The sequence below is a fragment of the Xiphophorus hellerii genome, chromosome 13 (assembly GCF_003331165.1).
Source record: "Xiphophorus hellerii strain 12219 chromosome 13, Xiphophorus_hellerii-4.1, whole genome shotgun sequence".
Classification (NCBI taxonomy): domain Eukaryota; kingdom Metazoa; phylum Chordata; class Actinopteri; order Cyprinodontiformes; family Poeciliidae; genus Xiphophorus; species Xiphophorus hellerii.
Window position 1 is genome coordinate 25,671,797 of NC_045684.1, and position 17,906 is coordinate 25,689,702.

Genomic DNA, 17,906 nt, shown 5'->3' on the forward strand with positions numbered 1-17,906 from the left:
ATAAAAGATCCGGAAGCAGTTCATTATTTCTTGCACGGCCCGGTACCAATTGGTCCCGGTCCGCGGCCCGGTGGTTGGGGACCACTGCCTTACACAATGTTTTAACCAACAGGCAGTGTCAGCAGCATGTTGAGTTTCCTTAGCATAACAAGCACAGTCTTTGGTGCAGTGATAATAGACTAACTGCTAACATCCAATCTTTGCCCAACAGTTGATTGACCCACAGCAAATTGTTTTTTGCTTAGCAGCACCAATACTGTGCAAAATTAAATCTATTATGTTAAAAACCTTTTTTTTTTATTGGCTTTAGTGGCCTTTTATTTGATAGTGAATTGACAGGGAAGTGGGTAATGAGAGAAGGGGGAAGACATGCGGCAAAGGTCGCCAGACCTCGAATCGAACCTGTGACAGCCGCATTGAGAACTTGACCTCCATATGTGGGTTGTGCTTAACTCTACCGCCACCACAGCACCCCATTATGTTGAAGCGTGATGGGGGAGAAAGGGATTTTCTTTCTTTTCCGTAGGAAGTATTGTTTCCACTTGTAGATTTTCAAGATACAAGGTTTTCAAATGAATTATGAATATTTTATTTCTAAAGTATCCCATTAGAAAATAATGTATTGAATCAGTTACCCGCTTTGATTCCCATGCAGTGTACAGCAACTTTCATAATCCACAGATTGATTAACTTAGGGGCAGTATTGTGTTTTCCAGGATCATAGTACCATTTTATAGCAGAATCAAGTAATTACGTAACCTTCAGTTATAAAAGTAATGTGTATATCAAACATGACTTAAAAGAAAATTTACCTTGCAATTTAATGTCTTGTAATTGGGCCTCTGTCTCTTTAAGAAGCTGCTCTTTCCAACACTTTACCTTCAGCACATCATCTCAACAACATTTCAACATTAAGCTGCTTACAAATGTTCTTCGGAGTATTGGATTCAGAAATGGTTACAGTGATATTAGAAGCTCCACTAGGTGTGTAATTGCTGCTGTCGCTAATTTGAAGAAGCTAAATGGGAAAGGCAGCTCTCTATGAGATGGGAGTGAGAAGCTTGGTGAGAAAGATCTAGGCAACCCCAAATGGTTGCCAGAGATTCAAGGATTTTTCAAACATGCATGAAAGAATCAAAGCAACACTCCTTGTATCTTTTTGATGAGGGACTAATGTGATGCAAAGTTTTTTTTTAAAGTCAGTTTTACAGGCAAGTTGCAGAAAGGATGCATGAGAAACTGATTATACTGAGCTCAAAATATAGAAAAATTGTATTTTGTTTCACAAATTGTTTGGTGATGAAAAGAAGCAATTTGGATATGTGAAAAGTTGAGCTGAGAACTATGTGGAGAGACATCTAGCTTTATTTTGACAATTAAACTTGTTGAAGAGTTGAAGCTAATGTCTCTTTGAAGTTGATTTCTACATGTGGCACAGATGTGCCGTAACAAAAGTAGGTGAATCCAAGATTAATATCAACTTGATCAGAAAATTCACTTTTATACTTTTTTAAATCATTTAATGACTATTGAAAAATCTGATTTGTACTATGCATTTTATTAATAATTTGGATGAGTTTGCTGATTAATTCTCAAACAGTGCAGTTTTAGAAATTTATAAACTTAAAATGTCAAAGTAAAAATGTGAAAATATTTTAAAATATTGCTTAAAAGCAACTATTCACTATAATTTAATAAAACTCTTATAGACAATTATTTGAAGAGTAACCAAAGCCAAAAGAAGTTCAGAAATTCTGCCATTCTTCAGACGGAATTATAACTATATTATAGAAAACCAGAAACATGACTACTGGGTTAATATTTACTGTTTAACAGCATTCTTGGAAAATAAATGTTTATTAATTTAATCAATTTATTATTTCTATTACAGTTTTACTTTGACATTTGCAAAGCAGGTGTATTCCGCAAAATTCATACAAACAGTAACATACCACGTCTTTCTAAAAATTCTTAGTTCATCGGTCTTGAAAGTCTGATGTGTCAAAGAACATGTTGGTGCGCCAGCATAAGTCCTTGTTTTATTGTGTAAAAACAAATTAATTGGTCATCTTGTCAATATAACAGTGTACTCTGGAGGGACATTCTGTTGTAAACTATAGCTAAAGTTTTTTATAAGTATTGTAAATTGTAATTGTAGAAGATTAATGGCAAGAGACAATATTCACATTCACTTTTACTTTGTTCAGCAATTTGACAGATCATGTCATTGATAGAAGGAAAAAAAGAGCACAAAAAAGTAAAAATATCAGTTCAGGCAAAAGTTAGAAAGTCTAATGGAAATGCATAAAAATATTCTTGACATATTTGTTCAACCTTTTTCTATGTTTACTTACAGCGGAGGAAATAAGTATTTGATCCCCCACTGACTTTTTAAAAAAATTACACAAAAAATGAATGAAACATTTTTACATATATACAGTATATGTATATAATCAAAATTTTATGCCAGCTTTATTTTAACAGTGACACATAATATCACAAGAAAAACAGAAAATTACATAAAATGAGAAAAAATCTATAATTTGAATTCTATTGAAGGAAGTAAGTATTTGACCCTCCCCCCCTCCCCCCCAGTGAAACATCATTTAATATTTGGTGGCAAAACCCTTGGAAAGCACAGAAGTCAGTAGGTTATACATGCATGAAAGAAGTTTTTGTTGGGATTTTTTTATAAGGTGTGCACACACTTCAGGAGTAATTTTGGCCCATCACCAAATTCTTAAGATTTTTAAGCATGCATTTGTAAACACGAAGCTTCTGCTCTCTCCATAGATTTTCAATGGGATCGAGGTCAGGAGACTAGCCAGGAGCCATTCCATGACCTTGATATGTTTCTTCTGGAGCCATGTAAACAAAGTTTCCTTGGCTGAAACATATAGTCTGTGTCCAGGATGTAAGTTTGAAATCTTTTACTTTTTTCTGAACAAATTTTAGTCCCGATTTTTTTTCCCTTGACAAACTAACCCCTGGAAAAAAAATAAGGGGAGGGCAGGTACTTTATATGATAACATAACATATGTTATCATTGTGGTTTTTCATCTGAGAAAAACCACAAGGTAGAGGAATAATAGACAATGCATCTTGTTAACATGCTTTAGTTGCACATTGATGAGTTAAAAGTCATGGTGTATCAAGCTAGTGTGAAATAACATAATATTTCTCGGATATTAGTACCTGATAATTTTTTGGAAAAACTGAAATTTAGACTGCAACAATAGGGGTCAGATGCTAAACTAAATTTCCAACAAAGCCATCCACCTTTCTCAGCACATTTTAAAGAGAAAGTCACATTGTCCAGTGAGATTAATTACTGGTCGGTAGACCGAAAAACCTCTGTGTATAGGTGCTGCTATGTGATTTATGTATGTTTGGAAACTATATTTAACTATCTTTCTGATATTATGAGTTTTTGTAAAAATTAATATTTTCCAATAAAACGAATAAACCAATGAACCAATAAAAAATGAACATTTAAGTGTCAAACATTTCTGCTGTGTGTGCAGTTTTAGTGACATGCATTTGTTGGTATCTTTTTTTATATATATATATATACTGTATTTGGCCCCAGGTGGAGCAAGGATATGTTTTTTTTGGAATGATAAACCACCTGCTGTTGGATGGAACCATAACATGGTACAGTGATGGCAGGAAACCCTTTCTTTCACAGAATTTGGTGTGATGACCCATTGTGTGTGGTTTATCTGGGTTCATGGCTTCAGTTTTAGCCATGGATGGAGCATTGTGACAATAGAGAGGACTGATGAGAGCAACCCACAAGTCCCAACAAAGCCTGGGCCTGTTTGATAAATCCCCAGCTTGTCCAGTGGAATAAAAATATCACAGCCATTCTTCAGCAGGTCCAACAGGAGTGGTGGGTTGTTGTACAGGACAGTTCCTACTTGATGGATGCGTTTGCGGAGCCAGACCCACATGACAGCAGGAGTTACAGTGACTGGAATGGAAGAAGATGATGATGAAGACAGTTGGTCAGCAGGGATGGCACTGCTGGGACTAGTAGACAATGGTGATTTGGTACTTCTGTAACAATCCTCGCAGTCCAGGAGCAGGCAGAGTTCATACACATCTCGAGTGACATTGAGAATCAGAGCAAATAGGTAGTACCTGTCAAGTTCAACACATATGTTTCAATTGTAGATTTATATTTATTTGTTTATTTCATTCATTTACAGTTTAAGATGAACATGTCACTTGTTGACAAAAGTTTTTATTGTTTATATATAACCCCCCTTACATATATATGTACAGGTAAAAGCCAGTAAATTAGAATATTTTGAAAAACTTGATTTATTTCAGTAATTGCATTCAAAAGGTGTAACTTGTACATCATATTTATTCATTGCACACAGACTGATGCATTCAAATGTTTATTTCATTTAATTTTGATGATTTGAAGTGGCAACAAATGAAAATCCAAAATTCCATGTGTCACAAAATTAGAATATTACTTAAAGCTAATACAAAAAAGGGATTATTTAGAAATGTTGGCCAACTGAAAAGTATGAAAATGAAAAATATGAGCATGTACAATACTCAATACTTGGTTGGAGCTCCTTTTGCCTCAATTACTGCATTAATGCGGCGTGGCATGGAGTCGATGAGTTTCTGGCACTGCTCAGGTGTTATGAGAGCACAGGTTGCTCTGATAGTGGCCTTCAACTCTTCTGCGTTTTTGGGTCTGGCATTCTGCATCTTCCTTTTCACAATACCCCACAGATTTTCTATGGGGCTAAGGTCAGGGGAGTTGGCTGGCCAATTTAGAACAGAAATACCATGGTCCGTAAACCAGGCACGGGTAGATTTTGCGCTGTGTGCAGGCGCCAAGTCCTGTTGGAACCTGAAATCTCCATCTCCATAGAGCAGGTCAGCAGCAGGAAGCATGAAGTGCTCTAAAACTTGCTGGTAGACGGCTGCGTTGACCCTGGATCTCAGGAAACAGAGTGGACTGACACCAGCAGATGACATGGCACCCCAAACCATCACTGATGGTGGAAACTTTACATTAGACTTCAGGCAACGTGGATCCTGTGCCTCTCCTGTCTTCCTCCAGACTCTGGGACCTCGATTTCCAAAGGAAATGCAAAATTTGCTTTCGTCAGAAAACATGACTTTGGACCACTCAGCAGCAGTCCAGCTCTTTTTTTCCTTAGCCCAGGTGAGACGCTTTTCGCGCTGTTTCTTGGTCAACAGTGGCTTGACACGAGGTATGCGGCAGTTGAAACCCATGTCTTTCAAGCGTCTCTTGGTGGTGGATCTTGAAGCACTGACTCCAGCAGCTGTCCACTCCTTGTGAATCTCCCCCACATTTTTGAATGGGTTTTTTTTCACAATCTTGACTAGGGCGCGGTGATCCCTATCGCTTGTACACTTTTTCTGACCACAGTTTTTCCTTCCCTTTGCCTCTCTATTAATGTGTTTGGACACAGAGCTCTGAGAACAGCCAGCCTCTTCAGCAATAACCTTTTGTGTCTTTCCCTCCTTGTGCAATGTGTCGATGGTCGCCTTTTGGACAGCTGTCAAATCTGAAGTCTTCCCCATGTTTGTGTAGGCTTCAGAACTGGACTGAGAGACCATTTAAAGCCCTTTGCAGGTGTTTTGAGTTAATCAGCTGATTAGTTTGTGGCACCAGGTGTCTTCAAAATTTAACCCTTACACAATATTCTAATTTTGTGACACACGGAATTTTGGATTTTCATTTGTTGCCACTTCAAATCATCAAAATTAAATGAAATAAACATTTGAATGCATCAGTCTGTGTGCAATGAATAAATATGATGTACAAGTTACACCTTTTGAATGCAATTACTGAAATAAATCAAGTTTTTCAAAATATTCTAATTTACTGGCTTTTACCTGTATGTAAATGAAAATTTCAGATTCTTCCATGATTTCTAAGTGGGAGAACTTGCAAAGTCACAGGGTGTTTAAATACTTATTTTCCTCACTATATATATATATATATATATATATATATATATATATATATATATATATATATATATATATATATACAGTACAGACCAAAAGTTTGGACACACCTTTTAATTCAATGAGTTTCCTTTATTTTCATGACTATTGACATTGTAGATTCACACTGAAGGCATCAAAACTATGAATAACACATGTGGAAATATGCACTAAACAAAAAAGGGTAAAACAACTGAAAATACCCCTTATATTCTAGTTTCTTCAAAGTAGCAACCTTTTGCTGTGATTACTGCTTTGCACACACTCTGCATTTTCTTGATGAGCTTCAAGAGGTAGTCACCTGAAATGGTTTTCACTTCATAGGTGTGCCCTGTCAGGTTAATAAGTGGGATTTCTTGCCTTATAAATAGTCATGAAAATAAAGAAAACCCATTTTAATTAGAAGGTGTGTCCAAACTTTTGGTCTGTACTGTATGTGTATATATATATATATATAGTTGACAAAAAATGTACAACTTTCAGGTTTTCATATTCAATCAAACATTTATAAATCATATCTGATCCTAAAACATTCATTCAGATGAACTGACTCAAGCCTCACTATAGACTATAGGTATGTAAAAAAAACATATTACTACATTACTTTAAACATGTTTGCGTCATCGGTAGGAACCTTGATGCAAGGGCCGAATTACCTATTGATAAACAGTCTCAATTTACCTATTTTGCAAAAGGTAAATTGAGAGCTATGCTTTTTGGCTCAGCTTTCTTTACTACGGCGCCCTCATCAAAGCACCAATTTGCCTATCGATTTCCCACTCTGATTTTACCTGATTTGTGTGATACATAAAGTGGACCCAGAGATATTTAAACTCCTTGACCTTGACCTGAAGATGGCACTCTACCCTTTTTCATCTAAAGACAATGGTCTTGGATTTAGAGGCACTGATCCTTTCCTGGCCGCTTCACACTCAGTTGCAAACTGCTCCAGCAAGCCATGAATGCCTATTCCTGATAAATATGCCTGATAGAAAGATGGATGGAGCTAAACACAGGGCAATCTGTGAAAGGCTTGATACAAGAGAGGAGAGTCATCCTCAAGCTGGCCCTAAATATATTTGTGTCATTTTAAAACGCTTTAACACTCTGATTTTTTAACAGACACATGATTTCTGTATCACTGAATAGGTGATTTAAAGGCCTATAAGAATAATTGTTTGCTTTGGATATAAAAGTTGCTAAGGACATACCAATTACAGACAGTTTTAAATAGTGAAACTGTAGAATCCAGAGAAAAACCCACAGAAAAATGATATGTAACTTACCTGAAAGATCTATGATTCCATTTCTGTTGATCAAGTTTGGAAATTATGCCAATTTTCCCTGCCCAGAGAACATTGTCACAAGCAAAGTACATGGCTCTGTTCAGGTGACCAATGGTAAGGCACAGCCTCAGAACACTGTCAGAAAGATGGATGGTCATCTTGGCTGCCTGCAGAGCCTCTACAGAGTTCCCCAGACGCAGCACTGTGGGACATCACACGTCAGAACAGGCAGAGCTTCTGTACTCAAAACTCATACTGGATTTTTACACTTACACTTTCTTGTCAGGCTCATATGTGCTTCCAGTTCACTGATAGTTCTTTGGAGGTCAGTGGCTACACTGCTTTTGTGCAGAGTGTAGCCCAACAACATGCAAGCATACTGTGCAGCCCTGTGGTGGATGAAAAAACAGTCAGTAAGCAGATAGCTATTTCTCAGGCGAGAACTGCTTCATACCAAATTAAAGAAGGATAACCAAAGCTGAGCCAAATTTTTTGTTTACCCCTCCAGGGGGTCTTTTATGGGCTCTAGTGTCCCTTATATGAAAGTAGGCTGACAGGTAAGGAGACGGGGGAAGACATGCAGCAAATATCATCGGGTCCGGGAGTTGAACCAGCAACGGCCGCGTAGAGGACTCAAGGCCTCCAAACATGGGTCACGCTAACACCTACGCCAGCACGGCACGCCCAGCTGAGCCAAATTTTAAATCAACTGGATTAAAAAAAACAAACTTAATACTTTAAAAACTGATTCACAAGCATATAAAGAAAATGAGCAGCTACACATTCCTAATACCATAGATAGTTTTAATTGTATGGTAAAATATTCTAATATCAGCTGCTGCGGAAATTAAGGGCTTTCCTGCTCAGGTTATGATCATGAAGAGACTGAGTTACACTACCTTTCTGGAATACCCTCCAGAAACCCATCCTGTGAAGCTGTTACATATACAGAATGATAAAAGCTTTATACAATATCCATCCATCCATCCATCCATTTTCTGTTCACCCTTGTCCCTAATGGGGTCGGGAGGGGTGCCAGTGCCTATCTCCAGCTACGTTCTGGGCAAGAGGCGGGGTACACCCTGGACAGGTCGCCAGTCTGTCGCAGGGCAACACAGAGACATACAGGACAAACAACCATGCACACACACTCTCACACCTAGGGAGAATTTAGAGAGACCAATTAACCTGACAGCATGTTTTTGGACTGCATGCACAGGGAGAACATGCAAACTCCATGCAGAAAGACCCCGGCTGGGAATCGAACCCAGGACCTTCTTGCTGCAAGGCAACAGTGCTACCAACTGTGCCACTGTATACAATACAGGTTGTAAAATACAGCTATTTTGATAAAGCTTGCAGTTAATCAAACAAAAAAAAAGCACCTCATTAAAATTTTAGTTTAAAGTAAGTTTATTACTTTCTTAGGAGCAGATAGTTCCACTGATCGCAAAGGAAATGAGAACAAGTTGGTTTAAAACTGTTTTAGTAAAACAGGCAAATTTAGAAACATGCAACATAAAATGTGTGTAATTTTAAAGGGACATTAATTTCCAATAATCTTCTGTCAGCAGATCATCTTCCCCATCTCAGCACCCTTCTCCCACACCAAACCCTATGTATTATTCACTACATTTATGAAGTTGATGGATGTGATTCAAATGTAACCAGTAAAATACTTTACTGAAAAGTTCAGGTTTTGTAAACAAACTACAAAGTACAGACAAATTGCAATTACAGCAATGCAACTAGTTACTTTTCACCCTCTGTATGCCAGTACAATCAAAATAATAATTTTTTCACATTGAAGTGCTTCTACTTTCTGCTTTATCCATACAGGTGGCCTACAGTACAGTAATATATTGATATGTTTTTATTTGTTTTTGGTTTAAACTTTGCTTTTAGAGAGGTAGAACAAATATATATTGTAAAAAAGATTTTTTTTTCATACAACTTTGTAGAAATCATTCTTTATATGGGCAAAAAGAAAAAAAAAATGTTTTTGGGGTCTCCCTAGTGGTCACGATAGGTCACGCTTCACGGGTAATATGAGCTGCCAGAGCGCATCCAAACCTCAAAAGCACTGGTGGAAGATATGTAAGCAAACTATTTTGCAAAAAAGGACTTATCCTTCGGGGACAGAGAAAAGACAGGGAAAGAGTAGAAAAGAACTACTCTACTCTTTCTATTATCTTTGCATACAAGTTATATCTTTGCAAACTTATATGCAAAGATATGTTTGCATGTCTCATGCATGTCTCATGTTAATGTAATGGATGCCACCAGCATAATATAGCTATATTATGCTGGTGCCCATCACCAGCGGTCAACGGGCGAGAGGACAGTCCTGGACAGTCCATCTGGTAATGTAATGTTTATCAAAAACAACAGCTAAGAATTTATGCTAGCATCTTGTTATTTGTGTGAAACTGAGTTTTAATTTTAAATTAGTTGATTCTTGTTGTTGGCCCTATATATTTCTGAGTTATTTTACTGTCTTCAAGACAGTGTGTTTGATCAAGTTTGATGACAATAATTACAATTTTCTCAATGTTTGACATTGTCTTTTTACATGAGGCTACCTGGCTACTACATTGACATGAGCTACTTTAAGCTGTAGCTGGCGATATGTTGTTTGCTGCTGCATATTTATGTGCCTAAAACAAACATTATTTTTACATCAATTTATAAATTATGTGAAACCTCTCTAACAGCACTGCTAAAAATATTTGAAGGCCCAGAATCAGCCCAGTGTCTATCCACATTTGTGGGCGAGAAAGACTCGCCTGTCTAGTATTAATGTAATTTTTAGCTATTGGAATTATGCCTAATTCCAACAGGAATCAAGTATAATTATATGCATATGAATACGCAGAAATATGTATAGGCCTCGCTCTCCACTGACCCCTCCCTTCCTCATTCTTTAGCGTAAGGGAGGAGTGAACTATTGCATCAGGTAGTCGGATATGCCCATCTTTATCTCAATCTAATTACTACTGGAGGGCAGTATAGTATATAGACTTCATAATCTGTACTCTTTTGGTTGAATGTAGTTTTTATTTCCACTTTGGTTTTATGTTGTGTTTAGTTTTTATTCAAGTGCATTTTTTGTTAACGGAGACTGAATCCATTTTATTTTTGTTTTTGGTTGTTTTGTTTATTTTGTTCACCAGTTCCAGTGTTAAGTGTTTTTCTTTTTTAAATAAAATGTATCTATTTTTGGCAGGATGTGCTTGCATTATTATGCCATTACCATTACATCAGTTTAAAATGGTCTTCAAACAATATTATCGTTCATCGCAATAATTTTTTGAGACAATTGCTCAGCAAAATTTGTTATCGTGACAGGCCTATGTATGTATTTATCCATCTTAAATCCAGAGCATACTAGTTTGTTTGTTTTTGTTGTTGCTTTTACTACCACAAGTGCATATATCTTTGTGATATATGCACTAGGATACAATGTAAACAGCACTGTGAGAGATGCAATGAGTTTACAGAAGGTGTGTGAATGATCTAATCGTCTGACTGTTGACTGCAGCAATCCACATTATTAGCTGAAATAGAGGGCACCAAAAACAAATTTTGCTTAGGGACCCATGGAGGCTTGGGCCGGCCCCGAGTTTGTTTCCCCCAAAGCTTACGTTTTTACCGTAGCAGAGTGTTGAGATGCTAAAGGGGAAGGGCGGGAGGACTTTTATTGGCTTTGTCCCTCCGACCGGTCTCTAAATTTTGGTAAATGTAAATGTTTATTTATAGTCCGAATTACAGTATTCACTTAAGCATCTCACAGAGGCATAATATATACAAACCCCCTTCCCCACCAAAATATACTTCAGAACCATACCCAAAATAAACTAAAATAAAACTGAGAATGGACAATGAGTAGCCTAACGGACCCCGCTTCCTTAATGCTGACAACACTGACCGTGTTACCTCAAAACTCTCTCCTTCGCTTGACTCTGGGTATTGAACCGAACCCAGGAGTCCATCTTGGATGACGGTGTTCCGGGCCTAGGACTACTTGGCTGGCTGTAAACTACGGAGCAGTTAATGCTGGCTGGCTGGCTGTGCTGCCTTGTCCTTTTAGTCCTGATCAAATAATGGCAGGCTTAGTACCTCCTCTCTGAAGTCTGCACGCTGAAAACACTTCGTTGAAACGTTTTCTGAATTTCCGGTAGTAGACCTTGTTGTTAGATTGTATACTGCCCCCAACAGGCAAAACAACAGGTCTTTCTAAAAGGATAGAAACTGAGCGGAAAAAATTGATAATCACATCAAATTAAATAAATTATTGCCAATGTGGAAAAACATCGTCTGGAATTTGGTTCTGTGTGGACCCGAATCTGGTAGGAGACAACATATAATTGACATGGGAGGTAGGTCTTTAACTATGTTTATCCATGTTTAAAAAGAAAGGAGTAACAGGAATATTTAAGCCAACAGGAGGCGGTGTCGGTTCGTTACTATATAGACGGGCTGACACCTTCTCTGGGAACAGCAGTTGTGCACCTCTGACGACAATAACTGCCTAATCACAAAATAATTTTTAAGACTTCACCATCACATATTGACACGAAGAGTTTCATTAACATAAAGTTACCTTTATTTTATTGGTACAAAAACCTGGAATCACTGTTCTTGTGTCATGTTTGATCAACTGTCTAAATTGGATCAAACATCAATGAGAAATAAAAATGAGGAAAAAAAATCACAAACATGCCAGAAAACTTTAAATCTAACGTTGTCATTTCATCTACAAAGATTTTAATAACTGAAATGATAGTTATTTATGGCTGCTTTTTGTTTTTTCAGATTGCAAATAAATTAAACGTGCCAATTCACAACAGATGTCAGGGTAGTTCACCAAAACAAAATCCTGTTTGTGAACAGAGATACACTTAATCCAATCACTGTCAGTAACAGACTTTCCACATTGATCCTATTTATAAAACAATGGGGAGTTAAGTTCAGTTTATCATCTAATTTGTGAAAAATTTTCTATTCAAATAGCCCCAATTGATTGCATCAAGTAACTGACTGAAGAAATCAAGTTTTTTGCATCAAGTTGTTACCTAAACAGCAATCTTTTACTGTGTAGCACGAAAAGTAGCAGGACAAGGAAAAGTGCTCAACAGTATAGCAGTACAAGCCTAATACCTATAGAAGTAGCTCAGGATAACATAGGATACTCTAACAGTATGCTTTTGTAAAACAAAAGGTTTTATGCTTAGTCTTAAAAGTAGAGAGTATTTGTCTACTTCACAGACAAAAATTGGATCATGGTTCCGCAGGAGGACAGTCTGACAACTATAAGATCTGCCTTCCATTTTACTTTCAACTAGCAAACATGGAGCAATCACATTTCTGAAAAATTTATTATTTTGACAAGACATTTTTGATTAACAAACTATTCTTTGGAATACCCAGGAATGATAAGTGATTTCAGCTTAAAATAAACAGCACACACAAACAGCAACTCTTAGCAACACAAGCAGCTTAACATAACTACTGTTCGTTTCCACTCATGCAGTATGCACTTTTTACAAAGGTACTAAGTTGGACGTCCCTAAAGTTGTTAATCAACAAAGAAAGTAGAGTCCCCATGAAACCCTCATTTGTATGTGGCCATAGTTAAACTCAATACTGCCATTCAAACCCAAAAAGTCTAGGTCCGAATCTAAAGTTTAGAGCTATCCAAAACAATTAACATTACCATCATGTATGCCTTTTAATGGAAACAATATTGACACTTTAGTTGAAAACAATTTTTGAAAATTACTAGAATGAGAAACATAAGGGGTTTTAAGTAATTGTTACAGATGTTCTTTTGTGCTCATTTTAAACACATTTTTAATTTAAAGACATAAAGCAATGCAAGACAACATCAAGTTCTTCAGCAAACACATCTAAATATTCTAGAGAGATGGGCCCACTGAGTATTTGAACTTCTAGTATTGGTCCTTCAGGCCTTAGTGGGACAAGTCATGCGGCACAGTGGGGAACAGGGCTCATGGTTTACTAGGTGAGCGAGGGGTGAACACTCCTGATGCTTCAAGCATGGTCTTCCTTCGTGCCGTCTCCTTGGCCACATTGTGATTTAACCTTCTCAGGCGTTCCTGTAAACAGAGTATTTATTTAGTCTATATTTTGCAACTCCTTGGGCAGTTAATCTTTTAACTAAAATGATCAAGGAGAAGATGAATGAGAAAAGAAAGGAAAGCCTGTAGTTAAAGTAGAAAAAATGACAGCATTTAAAAATGACAACATACTGTATATGGTAGCTGTAATGATGTTGCTAGTTATGGATACTATGAATGTCTAAAGTCATAATAAACTGGCTTGTGAAATGTATTCTTCTGGTGCTTCACCACATCGAGAGTGGGTGGCTTGGACATCTGGTATGGACGCCTCCCTGGTGATGTATTTTGGCACATCACACTGTGAGGAGACCCAGAGGAAGACCCAAGACATGTTTTTCAGCTGGCCTGGGAACGCCTCGGGATTCCCCCGAAGGAGCTGGCCCAAGTGGCTAGGGAATGGAAAGCCTGAGTCTCCTTGCTTAAACTGCTACTCCCGCAACGTATAAATGGTTGGATGATACAAAAATCTCAAACTTGATACCAATATCAAGAGAAATACTTAATGCCATTTTAGATACTATGGTAACATGGTTTTTGAAGGCACAGGGTTATTTCTAGGTAAGAGCAAACAATTGGATTAATTACTATGTGACTATCCAATAACCTCCTTAATTAGGTCAGTAGTGGAGAATTCAACCCTCATTTATAAAAATATATGATTGAAAAATATCACTTCCCTGTCTGGCAAAATTGTAGACAAGATGGCACAGTTGAAACCAGATACAGTATTTACATACATTGGATAAAAAGGCACATACAGGTCTGAAGCAAAATCAGCCCAAGCTTTTCTTGTTTTAGGCAAGTTAGAATTACCAAAATTATTTCTATTTTTTTAAATGCTGGAAAACTTAGTGAGATTTTCTTGTCACTAGCTTTAGCGTGAGTATAAGGGACACCTGTCTTTTTAAATGAATTACTTTTTTCTTCCACAAACCTTTAATGGCACATTTGAGTTATTCTAATTTTTTAAGGCTACAACTGGAACACATTGGTTTCTTGTTTTACACAATTTGAAAGTCAATAGAAATCAGACAAGATATCAGAAAGAGAATTGTGAAGCTGCACATGTATAGTTCATTGTTGGGAACAATTTCTTGAAGGCTTGAAGGTGCCGCATTCATCCAGTCAGACAACTATATTCAAGTATGGACATGATGGGAATTATACCGCTCAGGAAGGAGATGGGTTCTGTGTCCCAGAGATTAACATATTTTGGTCCAAAATGACAACAGAACAACAAACAAAAAGACAAGAGACCTTGTGAAGATGCTAACAAGACAGCATCATTATCCACGGTGAAATATGTCCTGTACTGTCATGGGCTGAAGCCTTTCGTCATGGCCTTTCAGCGAGGAGGAAGCCTTTACTTCAAAAGAAGCATAAAATGCCCAAGTACAGCTTGCAAATGCAATATAAAATATAAATATAAAAATTATCCACCCATTATTGTCAATTACATTTATCTATTGTGTTTGCCATTAAATAATTTAAGATTAAATAAAAACAACAATAGCTGTTGATGTGTGTGCAGAGCATTGTCAGCAAGTTGAGTCATAAAAAAACAACTTAAGTCTCTCACTGACTGAGATTTGAGTCCTGCCGTTCATGGCATAGAACCATTGTGCTGACTATCTGTGCTACCTCGTTAGATTTTCCTACCATAGCGCATCTAGATAGCTATGTCTGCCGGTCAGTGCTACGCATTACAAGGCAGGACGGGTTGATAGGTAGCACAGATAGTCAAAACACTGGCACAGATTGAGTAAAGTGTTGGAGATGTTAATGAGCTTGACAAGAGAAATACTATTTCTTTTGTACTCGCTATTATAACCCCTGGCAGATAAATTATATGTTCCTACTGTTGATGGACACAAAATTGAGTTCTTTAAATTGAACAAAAAAGGTTTTGGCTCCATAAAAACTATGCTTGCTCACTGCTTGCGTGTAAGAGTTACTGAGTTCCACATGTCTTTTGGTGGTCTAGGAAAAAATTATATATTTGACTAATTATTGTTAAATTTCTGTTAATCCTCAGTATGGAAGAGGTTTAGTCAAGAAAAAGAAGGTCCAAAACCAAGGTCAGGTACTAACCTGAGCGTTCTGTAGGATATTGTTCACAAGCACCACTCTACGCCTCGCATTAAGTAGCTTCTTTACATAAGGATCCAGGTCTAGTGCAATCTTCTGGTGTTCATTTATTCTGAATAACTCTGTGAAGCACATACAAAAAATATATGTAATCATTACATAATCTTTGTCTAATTGTCAATATTAAGTATTTTGTTTTTGTTTGTAAAACAGTACACTGGCACTTTAATAGTACAGTTTTGTGTTATTTTACAATTAAAGATTACCAGTCGCCAAGTTGTCTATATGTTCTCTTAATTCCACCTGGCTTTCTCTGCAAAAGACATTTGTGAGAACAGTCAATAAACAGGAAATTAAATCGATTATATATATATATATATATATATATATAGTACAGACCAAAAGTTTGGACACAACTGTGTGTCCAAACGTTTGGTCTGTACTTCGAAACACTTCATCATACGTGGAGTGAGTGCAACAGGACGATAGTCATTCAGTGATGAAGTTGTGAGTTTTTTGGACACTGGAATGATGATGGCCGTCTTGAAGCAGAATGGAACGACAGCACAGCTCAGCGAGGTGTTAAATATGTCAGTGAGGACATGAGTTAACTGGTCAGCACAGTTCTTGAGAACCAGACCTGGTATGTTATCAGGGCCTGCTGCTTTACGCATTTTGACTCTTCTCAAGGTCCTCAGAACATCAGCTCTCTCAAACTGAGTAATCTGTTCACCTGGTTGAGGAGTGGATTTTCTCACAGGAGTGTTGTTGAGGACTTCAAAATGACCAAAGTAGTTGTTAAGTGCATTCAGAAAGTCTGTTCTGTCCTCACAGGACAAAGGAGCAGCCTTGTAGTCTGTTATAGTCCTGATGCCTTGCCATATGCGCCTGGTGTTTGCTGACTCATGGAAAAATTGTCGAATTTTCTGACCATAGGCACGTTTTGCAACTCTGATGCAGTTCAGGTTGGCTCTGGCTGACCTGAGCATCTCTCTATCCCCACATTTAAAACCAGCGTTTCAGGAGCTCATGGACCTCGTTTGTCATCCAGGGTTTCTGATTTGCCCAGGTAGTGATGATCTTGGTCACGGAGACATCGTCCATGCACTTCAGGATGTACGCAGACACAGATTCGGCATACTCCTCAACATTGGTGTGACTGTTTACAGTTGCAGCTTTCTTGAACATATCCCAGTCCGTGCATTCAAAACAGTTCTGTAATGCTGACATGGATCCTGCAGGCCAGACACCCACCTGCTTCTCAATGGGGTTTCCTCTGATGAGCAGGGGCTTATATGCAGGAATTACAGACATTACATTGGCTCATCCACCTGATGAGCCAAGGTGGGGGCGAGGTCCTGCCTTGAATGCTGCCTTAATATTTGTGTAGGCTCTATCCAGTGTGTTTAAGCCTCTGGTTGCAAAGTTCACATGCTGACGGAAATGAGGGAGAACTGTTTTCATATTGGCCTGATTGAAGTCTCCGGCAACAATGAAAACACCCTCTGGATGTATAGATTGCAAGTCACTGATGGAACTATAGAGCAGCGGTCCCCAACCTTTTTAGTCCCGCAGACCGGTCAGCCCTTCGCAATTTTGCTGCGGACCGGTGGTGGGTGGGTGTGCGCGTTGTAAGTATCGAATCCGATGTTGTTGTTGGGGGGGGGGAGTGGTGAGCCACAGTACTCCGATGTTGTTTTTGTTACTCATTCTGCTGCAAGTTGGCTCAATTTTGACGGTAAAATCCTGTTTAGGATTTTCAAAATAAAAGATCCGGAAGTAGTTCATTATTTCTTGCGCGGCCCGTTACCAATTGGTCCGCGGACCGGTGGTTGGGGACCACTGCTATAGAGCACCTCCTTAATGTTGGCGCTAGGAGGGATATAAAGAGCCGTGATGATGATGAAGCTAAATTCCCTGGGCATATAGAACGGTCTGGATTTTATAGTAAAAAAATTTTTTTATATATATAACGTGAATAACGAGTATACTACTGTAGCAAACGGGGTTTATTTTAGACTTATTTTAGACTGAGATGTCACGTGATTGTCAAGACAATTGATCGCATTGTGTTGTGATACATAATCCAGTTTACCTGACTGAGTGGACGTGTAAATCGAGCTGATGGATTGCAGGTTTGATGAGCTCGAGAAGTCCTTCTGCAACAGGATCTGTACCGGAGAATGCTTCCACCACAGCGACGGCAGCCATTTCGCTCAGAAAACAACAACTGCAGTCAGGAAGCCACGTGTTCGTGACGCTAGTATACCATCATCAATGTTACATTCTATTAAAACACGGCAGTTGGAATTTCGACCTTCATATGTGAACAGATATTTTAGTAAAACGTCAACAAATCTATTTTAAAACTTTGTGACATATT

General features: G+C 38.0%; 2 protein-coding genes across 2 annotated transcripts; both read right to left on the reverse strand.

Annotated features, from left to right (window-relative positions):
• Positions 1 to 2,181: 2,181 nt before the first annotated feature.
• On the reverse strand, positions 2,182 to 11,515 carry pex11b (peroxisomal biogenesis factor 11 beta). The gene is made up of 4 exons (XM_032581776.1): positions 11,229 to 11,515; positions 7,566 to 7,681; positions 7,293 to 7,494; positions 2,182 to 4,143 (listed from the first exon to the last, which is right to left on the reverse strand). Exons 1-4 carry the CDS (start codon positions 11,282 to 11,284, stop codon positions 3,729 to 3,731), a joined length of 789 nt encoding a protein of 262 aa, XP_032437667.1. The 5' UTR covers positions 11,285 to 11,515; the 3' UTR covers positions 2,182 to 3,728.
• A 365-nt stretch (positions 11,516 to 11,880) lies between these two features.
• Positions 11,881 to 17,783, reverse strand: snapin (SNAP associated protein). The gene is made up of 4 exons (XM_032581783.1): positions 17,619 to 17,783; positions 15,790 to 15,836; positions 15,527 to 15,645; positions 11,881 to 13,411 (listed from the first exon to the last, which is right to left on the reverse strand). Exons 1-4 carry the CDS (start codon positions 17,732 to 17,734, stop codon positions 13,304 to 13,306), a joined length of 390 nt encoding a protein of 129 aa, XP_032437674.1. The 5' UTR covers positions 17,735 to 17,783; the 3' UTR covers positions 11,881 to 13,303.
• Between the last annotated feature and the right edge of the window lie 123 nt (positions 17,784 to 17,906).